At 46.7% G+C, this 18,475-nt stretch overlaps 1 protein-coding gene across 3 annotated transcripts in view; it reads left to right on the forward strand.

Annotated features, from left to right (window-relative positions):
- Positions 1 to 18,475, forward strand: part of ARAP2 (ArfGAP with RhoGAP domain, ankyrin repeat and PH domain 2) — a 1,740,202-nt gene that overhangs the window by 898,483 nt on the left and 823,244 nt on the right. For all 3 annotated transcript variants that reach the window (XM_069631830.1, XM_069631832.1, XM_069631831.1), the window contains one exon: positions 9,080 to 9,165. In XM_069631830.1, the coding sequence (XP_069487931.1) occupies positions 9,080 to 9,165 (86 nt within the window). The remainder of the gene's footprint in view (positions 1 to 9,079; positions 9,166 to 18,475) is intronic.

Below are 18,475 nucleotides of genomic sequence, written 5' to 3' on the forward strand. Positions count from 1 at the left end.
CAATGTATATACAAGACCATTGGGGTCTAAAGGGTTAAATGCACGAAATATGTTGACAACCTAGATGGGAAGGAAACAGGCAGTGCAGATCGTCTTTAGGCCCAGTTCGACACCGACAATACACCTAACTAAGAAGCAGTCCAGGCCCTAAGAAGAGAGGAGCCTTGTGCTCAATAGTACAGGCAATGCAAACACACACAGCTGTTCCAATGGGCATAACATGGTCTCTTCAGGGGTCTCTAGCAGCTCGTGAAGGTGGATGAGGCAATGCAGAACAAGTTCCCACTCTTCAAGAAGGACCTCCACTTGGAGGCAGAGGCAGTTCGAGAGTTTCCGATGGAGTAGCTATTTCGCAATATCAGTGGAAAGTCGAGGTGCCCTCATGGGCCCCTTGTGTGTAAAAATGGGCCATTGCGCTAGGGGCCACCGGTTGGGGTATTGAGTACTCACCGGTCCCCGACGTAAGCGGACCCAAACTTCAGCAGGTCAGTCCACTTCGCTGGCAGGTTCGAATGCGGAAAAAAGGACGTCTCGGCACCTTTTAGTTCCTGAGATACAGCGATGATTCCCAAACAGGACAGTGGCAATTTCTCTGCTCCGGGTGGATGAATCGACCCAGTTTCACTGCAGCAGGCTTCAGGGGCAAGAGGGTCACAAATGCAGCGGACTTGCAAAGGACATTGCTGCAGCAGAGCAACACGGTAACCGCATGTTCTCCGGTCCTGACACACTCGTCTCACTTCAGACCTGGGAACGCCAAGTGTAGGAAATTCAGTATGAGGGTGCCGGGGACACAGAGCTAGCAGTATACCAAGTTTCGAGGGTCTCCTCAAAACTGCGGCGGTGACAGAGCAAAGCAACTGGGTAAGATGGCCAGTCCAGTGGTGGCCCAGGGACACATTCGGGAAAGCTTACTTGCAGGGTTTGATGAAGGTGCAGAGAATAGTTGGTCCCACTATTCCAATGGGTCGAAGCGTCTTCGCAGACCTTCTAGGATGACCAGATGCAGAGGGGTGCCAAACCTTCCAGCTAGTCACCAGCGGTTCCTCGACTCGGCTTTGTAGTTGCAGTATACTTGGATCCTATCCTTGGTTCAGTGAGAACTCAGGAGATCGACATGGTATGGGTGTTTTTGGCCTCCTCTTATCCAAAGTTCCCTTCGTGCCAAAACGAAGAGGACCCAATGGGAGATCTGATCACAAACACACACTCCATACGTGGACCAATCATGGACCATGGTGGTCCCAGTCATTCATGGCACTCCAGACTCTCTGGCACCCAGGATGTTTATTGGAAACAGACGTTCAAGCCTACTTCCTGGAGGCACACACACAAGGAATGCAGAACCCCGGGAAAGCATTGATATTCACGGGAAAGTGCATGACCAAATACGGACTGACCCGGGTCGTGTCGACCTGGGGAAGGTGAAGGGGCAAGATGGCCAAAGGACCAGACAAAGAACCTTGTGGCATGGCCATTTTGGGGCCAGAACACCTATTTGTGCCACCTCCAGCAAAGAGCTGGAGATGAATCCTCCAAATTTCCCCCAAACTCATGATTTGGCAGTTCAGGAATGTGGCAGTAACACTATTACAGCTGTATTTTTACTGTACCACTCAACTTATAGTGAGGCCTACAGTGTTTTGTTACAATTTACTTTCCCAATGATGTTTCAGTCATTTTAAATTAACAGAGCTACTACATTTATTTTACGTTTTTAGATCCTCCTGCAGTTCACCTATAAATAGCCTTTGAGGTCAATCAGAGACACCGATTCTGCACATGCAAAGCTGTTTAAGACCTGCAGCAGGACCCAAAGTGTTCCGAACCCAAGCTTCCTCTTGATTTTAGGTCCTTGTTGTTTGGCTTCTCAATATTTCTCTCTAAGCCTTCACCAAAGTGTTTACTTTTCATTCTGTCTATGGATTTAGCTTTGTAGCATTTGCTCTTTTCAATTCACTTGATGACATGCTATCATCAAATTGCACAAAGCCACTGACTAGTTCTATATCGTCACCTTTCTCTGCTAACACCCTAATTTCTCCTCTTGAGACTCTCATTGGTAAATCTTTGAGCCCAGTCTCCTCTGAAATGCTCTGATGACTGGGTTTACTTCTCCCTGGAATCAATGTATCAAAACTGCCTATGCCCCTAGACTATGGAACCTCTGCAAATCTAAACAGAGCTCAGGCAGAACACGGTGAGAGACCTGGCAGCCCGGGGGTGGACAGAGATGCAGGCTGCAGTGACGGAGTTGATCGGCTCCTGCGAGCAGCAATGGACAAAGAGGATGGCTCTCTGACAACAACAGAGTGTGAAGAGAGAAGCTGGTCAGCAAGGCTGGAGAAGCCAGCTCCAGAGACACAGTCAGTGGGAGGCCCAGGTGGAGAGAGGCAGGCGGGCCTCTGGCATAAAACAACCCAGTGTTACTGGGACAGCAGAAAAGTGCACTGCGGGTGCATTGGGAGGCAGTCAGCTGAGGCCTTTTGCATAACATCACCCAAATGTTAACACGCTTTATTGGCGGAGCAGGGAAGGGAGCGGGACCTTGAAGATAAGCCAGCATGCAAGACAACAGAGGTGGGGGCATCAGAGGCCTGCTCCATAGCAGTATTGACTTCACCTTATAAGCACCAGCAGGGGAGGAAGGGGCTCCTGTAAAACAATCAGCACCTTAGACCGCAGAGGGGGGGGCACAGTTAAGACCCAAGGACTTTGGGGGGATTATCTCCAGAGCTCCCTTGATGGTGATATAGGATGGCAGCTAGGTGAGGGTTTGCCACAAAGTCTGGCACAAAATAGTTACATCAGCAGTTGTGGGACATTAACAGAAAGTCACTGGCCTGGAGGAGTGGGTAGCCACTGGAATTTAGGGGCCTTCTGGAGTTCCCTGTTGGTTTGCCTACATTGGTGTGTGGGTTCCTACCCTCCCCTTGGGGTGGGGGGAGCCATGTCCTCAGCTTGGTTTTTAATCTGCGCTAAGTAAGTGGCAACATATCATGTGTAGTGGGATATTCTCCATGGTCAAAACATTCTGACTCGCCTCTGTCTGCCCTGCACCTTATAGGATATCTACCTATCTTGCTGGTACCTAGTGTTCAAACTTAAAAATTGACAGAAAATGGGCTGTGTGTACCTTAAAAAATTGTTCACCTCTCTTGCATTGCATCTGTGCCTTTTTAAAGAAATTTGTTTTTGTGCTGTGTGCCCCTCTTGCATCTGTGCACCTCTCCGATATTGCATCTGTGCCTTTTTAAGAAATTCCTTTTTGGGCTGTGTGTACCTCTTACATTTGTGCACCTCCCTTGCATTGCCTTTTTGAAATGAAATTCGATTATGGGTTGTGTGTACCTTTTACATCTGTGCACATCTCTTGCTTTGCAGCTATATCTTTTAAAGAAAATAGCTTTTGGGCCGTTTGTACCTATTTCATCTGCGCACCTCTTATCTCTTGATATTCTATTCCTTTCTGGATTGCACTTATGCCTTTGTGACGACTTCCACTAGGCCACGTTGTGATTTTAGCTAGAACTGTTCTGTTAAGCCACTCTTCTTTCATTCCTCGACTAACCTCTACTGCCCCTTTGGCTCTCTCCATCTCACCTATTTTCTCTAACTGCTACACTATCACCTTTCCCTCCTCTCTCACGAAGTCCGGTAGAAAAAAGCACAAAAAAAACATCTTGCGCGCAAACCCGGACTTCCCATCGCAGACACCTACATCAGAGCTTCCTCCAGATAGGTTTTCACTGATATTCTCTTCTCTGTCCCCTCTCCAGATCTATATACCCCTCATCTCATACCCACTCTCTCTCCTTCCACATCCACTACCATTAACGGTGGCACTAAGCAGGAAGTCCTCTTGCCCGGCTTCTCATCCTCACATTGCTTCATTAATGTCTATCATACAGGCACTAGCCTGGTTCAGGGTGCACAACCCAACCTCCTTCTCTTTGAATGGATCCTGTCTTCCTTCTCCTGCAACTCACACTACTACTCTCTCTCTCTCCCTCTGACTAGTGTACCACATCCCTGTACTCCACCTCAGAAAACCGTCAAAGCAGAGTTCAGTAAGAATGTATGAAGGGGAAGGTGCACAAAGAACATCTTTCTTAACAGGGTTTTAATCAAAGAAATTAAAGAGCTAGGGTTTAGAGGGCTTTGCATCTCTTTGTTTTATTTGAATGCTCATACTCCGAATAGATCCTCGTCCTTATGCTACTCACCAGGACGATTTTCATGCAGTTCTAGTCAATGGGTGAGGCAGGTAACTTAGAGGCTAATGCCACATTTTTCCTCAAGGGGAAAACAAGCCTTGGGATGATTAGAGACTTTAATGTTAACTCAGTTTGCCTCCTTCAGTTTGCCTCCTTCTTTGTATTGTAGCCACTCCATCAAAATCTGTCATTCCTGTTCCTATCTCTGACTTATAGACAACCCATATGGTCTTCGTCCTCTCCCCTTTCTCCTCCTCACCCATTACTGGTGGCACCAGATGGGAAGTGCTATTGGCTCACTTTGCATCTTCCAAATAAATCATTAATGTCTTTCACAATGGCATTATCATGGCCCAGGGCTCTCAGCTCAACCTAAAGACGTCTTCCTTCTCTCTTCAACTTCCCCTTCTCTCCTGCCACCCCTCCACTCCTCCAGCCCTCTCTCTGCTCCACCCCAGTAGCAGCACCCCACCCCTGTGCCCCACAAATCTTTTAAAGGGGGCAACCAGCTTCACTTAACTACCCTCAATTATCGCTCTGCTATCAAACACATCTCTGACATCTGTCATCTCCTTGAAGACCTTGACCTTGACATTCTCGTTCTCACCGAGATGTGGTTCAAGGCCAGCTCTGTCACTGCTTTTGACACTCTTCTCCCAGAGAGCTACAAGATCCAGTCCAATCCTAGGCCCTCTTGGCTTGGTGGTGTAGTGGCTCTGATCTTCCCTGAGTGGGTACCTGCCTCCATCATCCCCATTCAAACCATCAGATTCTTTGAAAGCCTAGTCTGCAGGCTTTCTTACTCGCCTAGCTTCTTTATTACTGTCGCTACCATCTACAGGCCCACGGGACCAACCTCCCTCTTCCTCCCAGAATGACCTGTCCTCCTCTTTTCTTGCCTCATCCCCCAAACTTATTTTCCTTGGGGACTTTAGCATCCATCTCTGATCACCCAATGTGGCACTGTTCGTTTTTGCAACCTATGCAACACTCTTTCCCTCACTATCCTTCCATCTGGCCCAGACCACTCTGCCGGACACACCTTGGATGCTCTCATATCAACAGACATCACCCTCCAACCTTCTTATTACCTTCTCTCGTGGTCTGACCACTCTATTCACTCTTCCCACCTTAACCTCCCCTGTCCTCTGATGATGCCTCTGCCCGCACTGCCAGTCTCTTTCACCGCCATTTGACCGATGACGCGCGTGTCAGTCGCTGCATTTGCCTCTTCCTTCATCCCACCTCTGCCCCTTCCTTTGAGTCTTCTTCTGACTCTGATGTAGCTAAACTCCACCTTTCTATCTCTAACGCCCTGGACATCCTTGCCCTTGTCATGAGGATCTTCATGAAGCCTGCCTCTAAATGCAACTCTTGATATGACTCTGACTTGGTCTCTTCAAAACGCAAGTGCAAAGCTGCAGAGCAGATGTGGCAGTCATCTAGCTCATCCTTGGACAAACTGGACTGCCGCCTGCTCCAAAAGACAATTGCGTCTCGCCATCTTCTCCAAGAAGAGGGCCCATGTCCAAATCTGCATCTCTGGAGCCACCAATAACAAGGCTGAACTCTGTAATATCTGCAAGTAACTTGCCAATCCTACTGCAGTCTCCTCCTCTCCTCCTCCCTCCCAGGCATTCTGCTCTGTACTGGACGCCCACTTTCCTCCAAAACTCTGGACATCCTATCATCTCTGTCATTTGCTCCCCCACTAAACCCTCCCTTCTCGTGCCTCCCTTGGGCCCCCTCACTCCCATAAACTCCTCTTTCTCTCCCATAGTACCAGATAAGATCTCTAGAGTTGTCAGCTCTATGAAAGTCTCCTCTCAAAAGGTGCTCCACTTCTTCTCCAGAACTTTCAAGGACAACATCACCTCTTGCCCCAGCCTTGGATGACCTCTGCAACCACTCATTCTCCACTGGCTCCTTCCCTTAACCCCTTCATACTCTCTTGTGCACCCTCTCCTAAAAAATCTGTTTGCTGATCCTTCATGCCCGGCTAACTATCATCCTATCTCTATCGCCCCTTTTGTTTGCAAACTTATGCAGAAGCTGGTCATCCCCCTTTTGACCATCAACACCGAAGTGGCACAGAAACTGCTCTTCTGAACACCAGTCTAGACTGACTCTCTAACCTGTACTCTAACACTCCCACTGTTCCCATTCTCCTTGATCTTTCTTCTGTCTTTGACAGAGTCAACCACTCCATCCTCATAAACCATCTCCATGATACCCTAGGCATCAAGGACAGGGTACTGGTGTGGCTTACCTCTTTCCTTCAGAGAGACCTTTCCAAGTGCAATTGGGTCCTTTTCTCTGCTCCACCACACTCTCTACCTGTGGCATCCCTCTGGGATCTATCCTATCGCCATGGCTCTTCAACATCTGCCTGGCCCCTACGGCTCACCTGATCTCCACTTTCTCTCCTCATTTCCAGTGTTATGCAGATGACAAACAACTTATTTTCAAGCTGCCATCCTCGACCACCTCCCTCATACTCAACTGCCTGACTGCTATTCAAGCATGTTGCTCTGCTAATGATCTCTGCCTTCATGCCAGTACGATAGAGATCCTTTTCTTTGGGATACCTGCTCCTTGTCCCCCCCCCCACTCTCTGACCAGACTCCTTGGGTCCCTTCCCCTCACCCATCTGTGAGGCATAAAACCTTGGTATCATCTTTGACTCCTCTCTCTCTTTGTCTCCACACACCACAAACCTTACCAAGAAGTCTTCTACCTTTCCTCACCTTCCCCCAGAAGCTCAATATCTCCAGATACCTGGTTCTCTATAAGCTAGACTACTGCAACAGCCTCTTACTCATTCTGCTTCTTTCCTCCCTTTGTCCCCCTAATCCAGAATAGGAGTGCAAGACCTATTGTTGGCCTCAAGCCAAGGGTTCGCATCTCTCCAGCCCTAAAACCTCACCACTGACTCGCTATGACTGCAAGGATCAAATTGAAGACCCTTTGCATCGTCTACAAGGGTGTCTGGGGACTGGGACCTCTTTACATCCAGCTTTACCTCCTAAATACCTCCCGGCAAGAGTCCTTCGATCCTCTGGCTCCAACTCTCTGCAGGTCAAAAGTTTCTCCAAGCAGTGAGTGGGAGGTCGATCCCTTTCCTCAGCTGGCTTCACCCTCTGGAACAGCCTCCCATGCCCCTCAGACTTGAGCCGCCAGATCTTCTTAAATTCTGGAAACTTCTTAAGACTTTCCTTTTCTCCTCTTCCTTCCCTCTCCCCTTACTGTGCTAACACTCCCTCTGCTGCTGCATCTGGAGCCTTGTCCCCCCAGAGTCATACAGGGGCCACCAGCATCCTTTGCCTGCACTTGCCCTTGGGCACCCTTTCCTGGACTAGCCTACCTTTGTACTCCCAGTCCACCACACTCATCCTCCCTTTCCGCCATTTCCCCTGCACTTGCCAACTTGACCCACCCAGAACGTCCTGCCCTCCTTCCCTGGAGTCACCTCACTCCAGCACTTTTCCTCTACCCCCACCCCTGCACACATACCACCTTCTCAAGCACTTGCACGGTAGGATTGTCACAAGGTCAATATAAACATTTTGTGCTCTACTTTGGTGATTCCCATGTCTCCCTCATCTTGTCTTGTGGCGCCTGGAAACACTTGGGACTAGGTGCCATAAAAATGTTCAATAAAATAAAAATGTAATAAATAAGGAGTATAAATAGGTGGAACTGCCTTGAGTCCTTTTTGGACTTCATATTGCAAATATTGTAGGTAACTGCCACCAGCTATTTCTGTTTGGCAGAATGTATTGGATTTCTATGTAATCTGCCTCCTTTTAGAAGGTGGCAAATGGTGCCAGATTCCAAAGAAATCAAAGCATTATCAATGGCATCAAACCCAGATTCTGTCACTAAAGCATGGGGATTAAGATGGTAGAGTGCATTGGACTGGCGGAAGTGGTATTTTCACTCTGCCCCCATTCTGCCAATGAAAATATGGCAGAAGGTCAAACACATATGAACAAATGTTTACAGATGCTTTTTACCTTATGTCAGAATTAACGCTTCATTAAGGAGGTCATTTTCAAATCTATCAGACACCAAAAAACAATGTTAAGTTGGGCGTAAAAGTGTTTACACTTGGCATCACAACACGTTTTGCACTCCAATACTATTTTGGTTTGTTTGGTAGCCGGAGTAGAGGCACCAAATAGATTTACCATTTTCCACCTGCCATTCTTGCACTGCCTGCAAGACCAAACAAAGGTCCTCGTTATAAGTATGGCGGTAAGGCAACAACAGTGCCAGTAGCGCTACCGACACCATTGCTACCGTACCACCATACTACGAGCTGTGCTCGCCGGTGCCTGTCAGCCCGCCAGGTCTGACTTGGCAGGCAGCGTGGCACCCGCAAGCACAACAAGTTGGATGCACCGGCACCGTTGTAAACGGTGTCGGCGCATCCGATGTCCCCATTCCCATTGAGCCCTATAGGGCTCAAATGGGAATGGGGATGTACCCGGCCCGGCAGCCGCGAAAAGGGCAATTACACAGCCCGGCTGGTTTTATCGGCAAGGCTACCTCCAACCTCGTAATGAGGCCATAGAAAATGACCACCTCCTTTATGTAACCTACTGGTAAAGCTGCTACAGGGTTTTTGTTTACACATGACATTAGCATTAATATCGAGTACAGAGTGAGAACCATTGAATGCACTTCTATTCGGTAGCCAAATGGGCTCCTTGTGATTATCGCTTGGCTGGTGTTCTGCTTGCTCATCGACTACTGTTATGGTTGGCTGGCTACTCAGTTTAGTTTGTGCAATTACCTTTGAATGTTGCATTTAGCATATGAATGCCTATGTTAATGCTTCTGATTAAATTGTGATTCAGGACAGCACAGGTCCCTGGGATCCAAAATCTCCAAGGTGCGGAGCCTGAAACTGGATGCCAGCATTTGGAGCAACACGCTCGTCGAGGTAATGGAATTAAAACTGCCCCATGTGAATCGATGAAGAAAACACAATCAAGTAAGACTCGAGAAACTCCTGAAGTTGGTCTCGGTAACTCTGGGGACATCTCCAGATAGAGCTTGCGTTTGCTGCAGATTAAACTTTGGCTTGGTAAAGTACTCCTTCGTATATCACATTCAAGTGCTCTCTATATTCTCGACTGAGCTCCATACAATCACTCACCTCCGTGGCTCGCGGCTGAAAGACAGTGGAGTCAATGGAAAGATCCATGTGTTAATTAAAGTCTGGGAAAAGTTTGCAAAAGACGAGCAAGTATAAATTAAAGTTACCGAATTACATGCTAACAAGCAATGCATAATTTATCTATGGTAATTACACTGATGCATGGCCTGGAGAAATAATCACAGGAGCCCTCATCTCATTTTGAGCGTACACGCATCCCATCACATCAACAATATTACCCATTGCCTTCTGACTCCTTTACAGTAAAGCGAAGGCGGCCAGGCCTATGTGAAATTATCTACACACAAAAAGACGGCTTTACTTTAAAGAGGGTGGGCTACCTCACTCCCGTGTCCTTGGAATGGGGAGGGCGCTGGAAATCCGGTGGGCTGTAGCGGCTGGTGAACGCTGTCAGTTCAAGGGCGCCGCTTGAGAGTGATGGGGGGAGTTTAGCTTGGATGGTGCACAGGAAAGGGCTCATTGATCCCCACCCACGCCTCCCAGCGCGTGCGTGAATCCAATGAGATAAATTACGAGCAAAGTCCAGTCCGTTTCTCTATCCGACCTTTGCAAAGCATTTTTGTTTGAATTCGCAAAATAAGAATAATTTCAAAAAACAACATATTGCTTGCAACATAAACGCGATTTCTCCACTGCCTGCCCGCCATTAGTCTGGCACTTGCCACCATATTTACATGCAGTGTGTTTTATTCAACGACGCACACACAATCATATTTTGTTCAGTTGAACGGGTGACTGCACGGACTGGGAGAATTGCCTGGTTACGTCCATGAAAAATGCAGCTGCACCAAAGAGTCTGGCCCTACTCAAATAAAGCAACACACTTTTAGATCACCGCGTCCTTTTCGCTTACCCCCCATCAATCAAAATTCCCTTGCGCTCTACTCTACTTTTGATATATGTATCTTGTGTTGGCTTTATTGATCTTTGGAGTACCATCGTGTACGCTCCTGTTTGGGATTTGAGACACATTAACGGGCAGCTCGGGGTTTCTGCGTGCGCTGGGAGACCACCAGTAGCCCCCCTTACACGCCACTATGAAAGCAAGCCTCTGTGGTCGTAAGCACAGAGGCACAAATCACAGCGCTCTACACACATTGCTAGCGTGGCTCTGTCAGCAGCCCTTGGACAGCGAAGTGCAGTTGCCCTGGTAAAAACGAAGACAACTAAAAAAAAGGGCGCTGTATAGTTCTTTTTACCATGCTTCAAAGCACTGGTGATATTATCAGTTTTAATGGTGCGCATGTTCGGATCCACAGGAAAAAATATAATGATTTTTCACTTCGGGGACGTAACATTTGTGTCCTGCAGTGTAAGCACAGATCTCAACAAATAGCAGCTAACCCAGCGAACTATTTGTCCACCAAGTGAACATGAGCTGTGTAGATACAGCTGACTGGTGTTTACACTAATGGCTGTAATGGGAAGGTAGCACATGAAGAGTCACATTCAGGCAGCGTTTTCTAATGGGATTGCACCATTAAAAACAGCTCCCGTGAATCAGGCCCAAAGTCACACAGGACCTTGTAGTTATGCTGTGTGAGGGCAATTGTTTTTGCTCTGTTGAGACAGCCCCTGCATTGAGAGGGATGAGAGAGGCGTTGATTGCAGGGGAGACAGCAGTAAACCAGCAAAAGACCAGCTCTGGAACCCTTGCTGCTGCTGGCCCACCCTACGAAGAGTAATCTATTTAATGGCCAGATCCTTAAGATGGGGTGTAGCTTCGCTAGTTCACATACACCTATAGAGTATTGCTAAATGGGTGACCTCGATCTTAAAATGATATTTTTATTGTAATTGCTTGTTTTTCGTTTAATATATGTTTTTTTTTCCTTTTCACTGTGATGAAGCTATTGTGAACGGTTTTATGTGAAAACCAAAGAGCAATTATTACTTTAAATTAAATATTTATATATTTCAGAGGCTTGTGGAATCTGCTTGGATCACATGCTATGCATAGGCTGACATCTAGTGGAAGCTTCAGAGTATTACAGATTTTTTTCTAAACTCGAAAAGGGACGTAGATAGGGCATGCCAGTAATACTATCCCTAGTGTGACATCTACTGTACCCTGGTGTTTCAACACGCGTTGAGGTCCCTCAGATTGTTTTTTTCCGCCATCATTGGCGGACACTGAAAGTGGAGTTCCTTCTGGCTATTGCCATTTTATTAATAATAATTAGAGCTAGTTACTCTTACTGTCCTTTCTTAGCCGTTCCCCTACAATACGACGGCTTCGCGGACTACATTCGTCGACTTCAGAACTCGCCTAGACAAACTTTTCCAGATGGCCACGGAAGGCCACTCCGGGCCTCGGCCTTCACAGTAGGGAGCGTGGGTGGTGGTTAAATTTCTTAGTTCCCTAAGAGAATGCATATTTCCCCTTCTTCCCACTTTATTCGCCAAGCTGCCTTTACCACACAAAATGGAAAATACATCATTTAAATGGCCACCCCAAATCTTGCAATCTCTTCAAGCCCAAGACCTTAAAGGACCGAAAAACAAAGCGCTGGGCCCACCATGCTATGCAGGCCGAGGCTGCCATGGATGCTGAGGGTGCTCCAGTGATGGCAGCATTGGCATCTTTTGTGACAACGACAGCGAATGGGATCTGTCCAATGCCCGCATGCTAGCCACTGACCCCATCAGGCAGGCCGGCGGCTCTGTTACAGCGATAAAACCCGGCAGCATTACATCGATAAAACCCGGCAGCATTAGCACAGACAAACATACCCACACTGAACACACAACCCACGGCCATAAAACAACTTCAATGCTGACCAGAAGGTAACACACAGCGTCAAGGGGGAAGTCCAGTTCCCTATCCTCTGGGCAATCATGTTCATGTTCACCTCATGACAGGCCCCGACAATCGGAAGAAAAGTCCGGTTCTAATGCCATGTCCAAAACGACCTAATCCACGCACCCGGATGACTGAACATCGAAAAAACGCATCAACGGCCCGTACGGTTGCCGATAACCGACAGTTGAAAGACACTTCAAAGGCCCCTACAAAATCCCCTCAGAGTTAAAAAAATGTCTGAACTCATTAAAAAACATGTCCCGGACACGCTATTTAACGGTCGAACATCGAAACACCACAAGTCCAAAGACCACAAGTCATCTAGGCAATGGTGGATTATGACCCGGGGGAGGGAACTATTTCAGGGGCTATGAGGCAGAGCAGACACCCTGCGCCTGAGCCAGCTCCCACTCCTCCTCCTGCTCCAGCTGATGTTCCACCACCTGCTGTCCCAAGTTCTTCCCAATGGTCCGCAGAGGAAATATATAGAATCATGAGACGCATGTCCTCATTGGCCAACTTCTTTGACAGCCACCCAGAGGTTTTAGAAAATCTCCAAAGCACGCCACCAGCTAGTGAGGCCACACTTACCCAACCCTCCCACCAAAAGGGCTCGTACAGACACCTTGCAAGCATCCACCCCTCAGCAGGACCCAGGGCTTTATGACTCCACTCAAAGCTTCCAGGACACATACACGGACACTGAGGACCAAGGGGACATGGGAGAGGGAGACCAGTTTTATGACAATGACGTTGAAGGCGTCTACATCATGCATTCGCTGGATCATGCAGACCCACCAGTGGCGGACTCACCGGTCACCAACCAAATTCAGTATAATGTTATGCTCCTATAGGCAGCTGAACATTTCCAAATAGAAAAACAGGAAACCCAAATAGACAAAGACTTTGTTGAGAACATCTTGGGAGATAACAAATCTGTTACCCAATCCTTATCCTCCAGTCTGTACAGAGACAAATACAACCCTCTTTGTTAACCCCAAACTTAACACGGCCCGCAAACCAGCATATTGAAAAGGTCTTCTGACCAGATCCCTCAGACCCCCTTTACATCAGCGGTCAGTTAAAGCCAGACTCATTGGTGTCACCACCATGAGAAAAAGAGTCTCGTCAGAGACACCCCACAACAAAAAAAGTAAAAAAGATCTATACATTCGGCAGGAAAGTCACACCTACGGCAGCCTACCAGGTGAGGATTGGCAATAAAACCACCTGGCTGGCCAGTTACAACTGCCACAGATGGGACGAGGTAGCCACATTAATAGCCTCAGCCAAAGAGCCCCTTAAATCCCAACTCAATCTTGTTTGTTTGTTTGTTTGTTTTTTTATTTGTATAGCTATTGACCCAGAGGTATATGGGTGCTTAAGCATCAGGTTACAGGCATAGGTATGAACATTTGTACAATTGTGCAGCATAAGTATAGTTACAAAATCAGTTATGAGAGCAGTTATAGTAGAATTAGTGACATGCATACATACAGTGCTAGTTAATTGTTAAGTAACCAGGTGATGATCTTAGTTCTGAAAGGTTGAAATGTAGGGGTAGATTTGATGTCCAGTGGAATAGTGTTCCATAATTGTGAGGCTAGAACTGGGAAACTGGAGCCACCGGCTCTTTTGAGGGAGTATTTGGGCACTGTCAGTTGTAGTGTATTAGAGGATCTGGTGGTTCTAGTATTCTGTCTTAAGATGAATTTATCGGTTAGATAAGGTGGGGCCAGGTGGTTAAGAGCTTTGTAGGTGAGGCAGATAGTTTTTAGGTCTATTTTTTGTTGGATGGAGAGCCATTTGCATGTGATTCTTGTGGCTGAGATATGTTCTCTTCTGGGAATATTAAGGGCGGCACGGAGTGCGTTGTTTTGTAGGACTTGCAGTTTGTTGACAACCGTTTTATTGGCACCTACATACAGGCTGTTGCAGTAATCCAGTTTGGATTGTATAAGTGCTCTGGCTAGAGTAAGGCAGTTGTTGGGGGATATCAGAGGTCTGCAGGCTCTAATTAGTTTCCCAGTGTAAGCAGTGGCCGAGGCAGTCATATTAATTTGTTTGGCGAGGTTGGTGTTAGTGTCGAGATAGAAACCAAGAGTTTTTACACTTTTGGCAGTGGGAATAGTGTTGCCGTCGATGATGAAGCTAGAGTAGCTCGGGCTGAGATTCCGGATAGTGTTGGGTGAGCCGACAAGGAGCAGTTCAGTCTTGTCATCGTTCAGGCAGAGGCCATGTGTGGCCATCCATGCCTGAACGATGGAGAAGACTTTGCCGATCCTGTTGGCGTCTTGCCGTGTCAGAAGGAAAAGCTGTCGCTAACTGCATTCTAAAAAATTATCTAGATGCAGCTGATAATGCAGGTAGGATATTTGCTGAAGGCACGATCATTAAATGCCACACATGCCTACACCAGTCTGGCTTTAAACTCGAGACACAAGCTACTGTTCTCAACATGCCTATAGAGCCAAATGTCTTGTTCTGCAAGGCAATAGAAAAAACCCTCAAAAGTCACTGGGCCAGCTTACCAATAAACCCTCCGGTCAGAGAAGGAGCTATAATTTTCATCACTTCAGGGGCCAAAATACACAAAGAGGGTTTGGGTACAAACAGGGTCAGAGGTCGTCCTGGGGCTCACCATAGGGCCAGTGCTCACAAGGTTTCCAGAGAGGCCACAAAAGATCTTGCGGCAGGGGCAGATCCTCCTGTTCCATAGGCGGCTCCACACCCACAAAACAATGACCACCCGCTAAATGTTCCCTCCCATGCCACGCTAGTAGGAAGACACATAACACACTTTACCCACGTATGGGAGGTAAACCTCAGACAAGTTGATGCTTTCAACCGTGGTGTGCAGTTATTGTATAGAGCTGCTACAGCGACCTGCCTACCATCCCCCAAGACAGAGTACCACCTCAAAGGAAGAACAACACATCCTACTGGAAGAGGTGGCAGCGCTGCTATTAAAGGACGCCACCAACATCGTCCCGGTGAACCAGATAAACAAGGGTATCCATGCAATGTACTTCCTTGTGCCGAAAAAAGATCTCACAATGCGGCCTGTATTAGATCTGTGTCCTGCAAACACGTATGTCAAGCCACAAAAATTCTGCATGACAAAGCTACAAGAAGTAATCCTACTACTAAAGCGGGGGGACTACATGCAAACTTGGATATGAAAGATGCTTGTTTTCATATTTCCATGTTCCAAGCGCACAGAAAATTCTTGCGTGTCAAGATAGCAAACCAGCACTACCAATTCAAGGTACTACCCTCTCCAAGGGTATTCACCAAGGTACTGGCGGTGGTGGCGGCACACCTACGCAGGGAATCAATCCCAGTGTACCCTTACATGGACGTCTGGCTGATCACAGTTGAAAACCCCCAAATTTGCAAGCAAAATACCTAAAGAACGATCAACCTTCTCTTCGAATTGGGTTTCTCTATCAATGAGAAGAAGTCAAGTCTTGTACGTTTTTAGGCGCTGTCATAAAAACAGAGGAAGGTTGAGTCTTTCCATCAAAGGAAAGAGTACCCAAACCATACTGCTGCAAATACCTCAGCATCTAGCTGGTCGCCAGATAACCGTACACAAAGCAATGCGCTTGTTTGGAATGATGGCATCATGCATTTACCTGGTCCCACACGCACGATTACGCATGTGCCCGATGCAGGAGTGGTTGGTGAAACACTGGTCTCAGGCAAGCAGTCAGTAGGACGATCTAGTGTTTTTTTCACCAACACCAGTACAAGCTCTACGCTGGTGGACGAAGGAGAATCTGTTGAAGGCAAAACCCTTCCCCGACCCGGAGGTGCAAGCAATAGTTACAACAAACACATCCCTCACCGTGGGGGGGGGGGCATCACTTTCATCTCACAGCGCATGGAATGTGGACTCAAATCACAGCACAAAACCACATCAACCTGCTGGAACTTCTAGCATTACTCAAAGCACTTCAAGCCTTCGAGGCACATCTGATAAATCAATCAGTACAAATTCTCACAAACAGCACCACTACAATGTTCAATATAAACACGCAGGAGGGGCACACATTCTCCCAATCTGCCCAGACTAGCACAGAAAATATGGAAATGGGCACTCGATCAGGGAATATTCTTAACTTCCCAACATGTTCCAGGGGAACTCAACACTCTAGCAGACTCTCTAAGCAGAAATCCACTACCAGAAGAGCACGAATGGCAGCTTGACAGAAATGCTGTGGATCACATATTTACACAGTTGGGCTACCCCTCACTAGACTTGTTCGCAACAAGAGAAAACAAACAAGGCACAGACTTCACATCCAGGTTTCACAACCAGCTTCCAAGGGGAATGCCTGTGGATTAGTTGGTCAAGGAAATATGCCTATGCTTTTCCCCCAACTCCACTAATGAGCAGAGTGGTGAGCAAGATTCACAAGGAACACATGACATTAATCCTAGTTGCTCCCATGTGAGCAAGACATCCTTGGTATCCACAAAGTATCCACAAAGTAGCGATGTGCGACCCAATCAAGCTCCCGTGCCCGTTCAACTTGCTCTCTCAGCATGGGGGCACAAGTTTACACCCTCAACCTCACTCTTTAAAATTAACATTTTGGCTCCTGAAGTCATAGAGTTTGGACATCTAAATCGACTTCAAAGGTGTATGTCCTCAAGGAGGCATGTACACTTAACACCAGACACTGTTATTTTGACAAGTGGAGAAGATTTGTAATTTGGTGCCAGTCAAAACAAATAAACCCAATAGAATGTACTCCATCACACATTCTTCATTACATGCTTCACCTATTGGACTCAGGGTTAGTACTTACCTCAATAAATGTTCATCTAGCGGTGCTATTCGCATACACCACCTCTCAGAGTAAGGTCTAATGGTGGAAAATCACTGTCATTTAGGCATTCATGGAGGGAGTAAAGAGACTCCACCTTCCTATTTCAAACCCACCACCAGGCGGGGACCTCAATGTAGTACTTGCAAAACTCATGGGACCCCCCTCTTTGAACCTATGCATAAGTCAAGTCTTAAACACCTCACGTATAAAACAGACTTCTTGGTGGCTATCACCTCCATAAGGAGAGTCAGTGAACTGCAAGCTTTGTCAGTGCAAACCCCTTTCTTTGTGATCCACAAAGACAAATTGGTATTAAGAACACACCCTAGGTTTTCACCTAAATTCATTTCCAATTCCATCTCAACCAGGCCATCAAACTACCGGCTTTTATTCTAAACCCAACATGCTCAGCTGAGAAAAAACTCCAAATAATAGATGTAAGGAGGGAGGTCCTCTACTATGTAGACAAGACCAGACCACTAAGGAAAACATACCAACTGTTTGTCTCCATAGCTCCAGGCAGAGAAGGAGACTGCATTTCCAAAAACTCAATCTCCAGATGGATAGTCAGGTGCATACAGCTCTGCTACTCTCTTTCAAGCAAACACTGCCTTTTACACCAAGTGCTAGAGGTACAGGAGATACTTTGGCTTTTATAGCAAATGTCCAGCTGGATGCCATTTGCAAAGTAGCTAAATGGAGCTCAGTGCACATCTTCACCATTTGCAGCTGTACCTTCTCACAACCCATCACGTTCTCCAAACACTTCGTGGTAATCTATGCATAACGTGATCTAAGCAGATTCCACAAGCATCAGAAGGGATACATTACTCATTGTAATTGTATTTCTGATGCTTGTATCTGCTTAGATTCACATGCACCCACCCTTCCTCCCCTTAGAGTAGAAGGTGCATAGATGTTTTCTGGGCTGTATCTGATACATGATCTGCTTTACTACACCTGAACTCAAGCTACAAGTCATGCAACCTCATGTCAGAAACAAAACAATCGGAGGACCTTGATGTGTGAAGTACCATGGGTACAGTAGACATCACATATTACTGGCACACCCTGTCAACGTTCCTTTTTGAGTTTCGAAAACAACAATTGCAATACTCTGCAGCTTTCACTAGATGTTGGCCTATGCATAGCTTGTGAATCTAAGCAGATACAAGCATCAGAAATATGATTACAGTGAATAATGTATCCCATATATATATATATATATATATATATATATATATATATATATATATATATATATATATATATATATATATATATATCTGTGTGTGTGTGTGGGTGTGTTCTAATGAACATGTGAGGACATGTGGAAAGGGTGTTCCATTAGAATGTGGCAATGTTTTAGCCATTCTCCACTCATTCTAATGGAACACCCTATCCACATGTCATCACATATTCATTAGAAACT

This window comes from Ambystoma mexicanum, chromosome 6q (genome assembly GCF_040938575.1).
Source record: "Ambystoma mexicanum isolate Mex_15411 chromosome 6q, UKY_AmexF1_1, whole genome shotgun sequence".
Taxonomy (NCBI): domain Eukaryota; kingdom Metazoa; phylum Chordata; class Amphibia; order Caudata; family Ambystomatidae; genus Ambystoma; species Ambystoma mexicanum.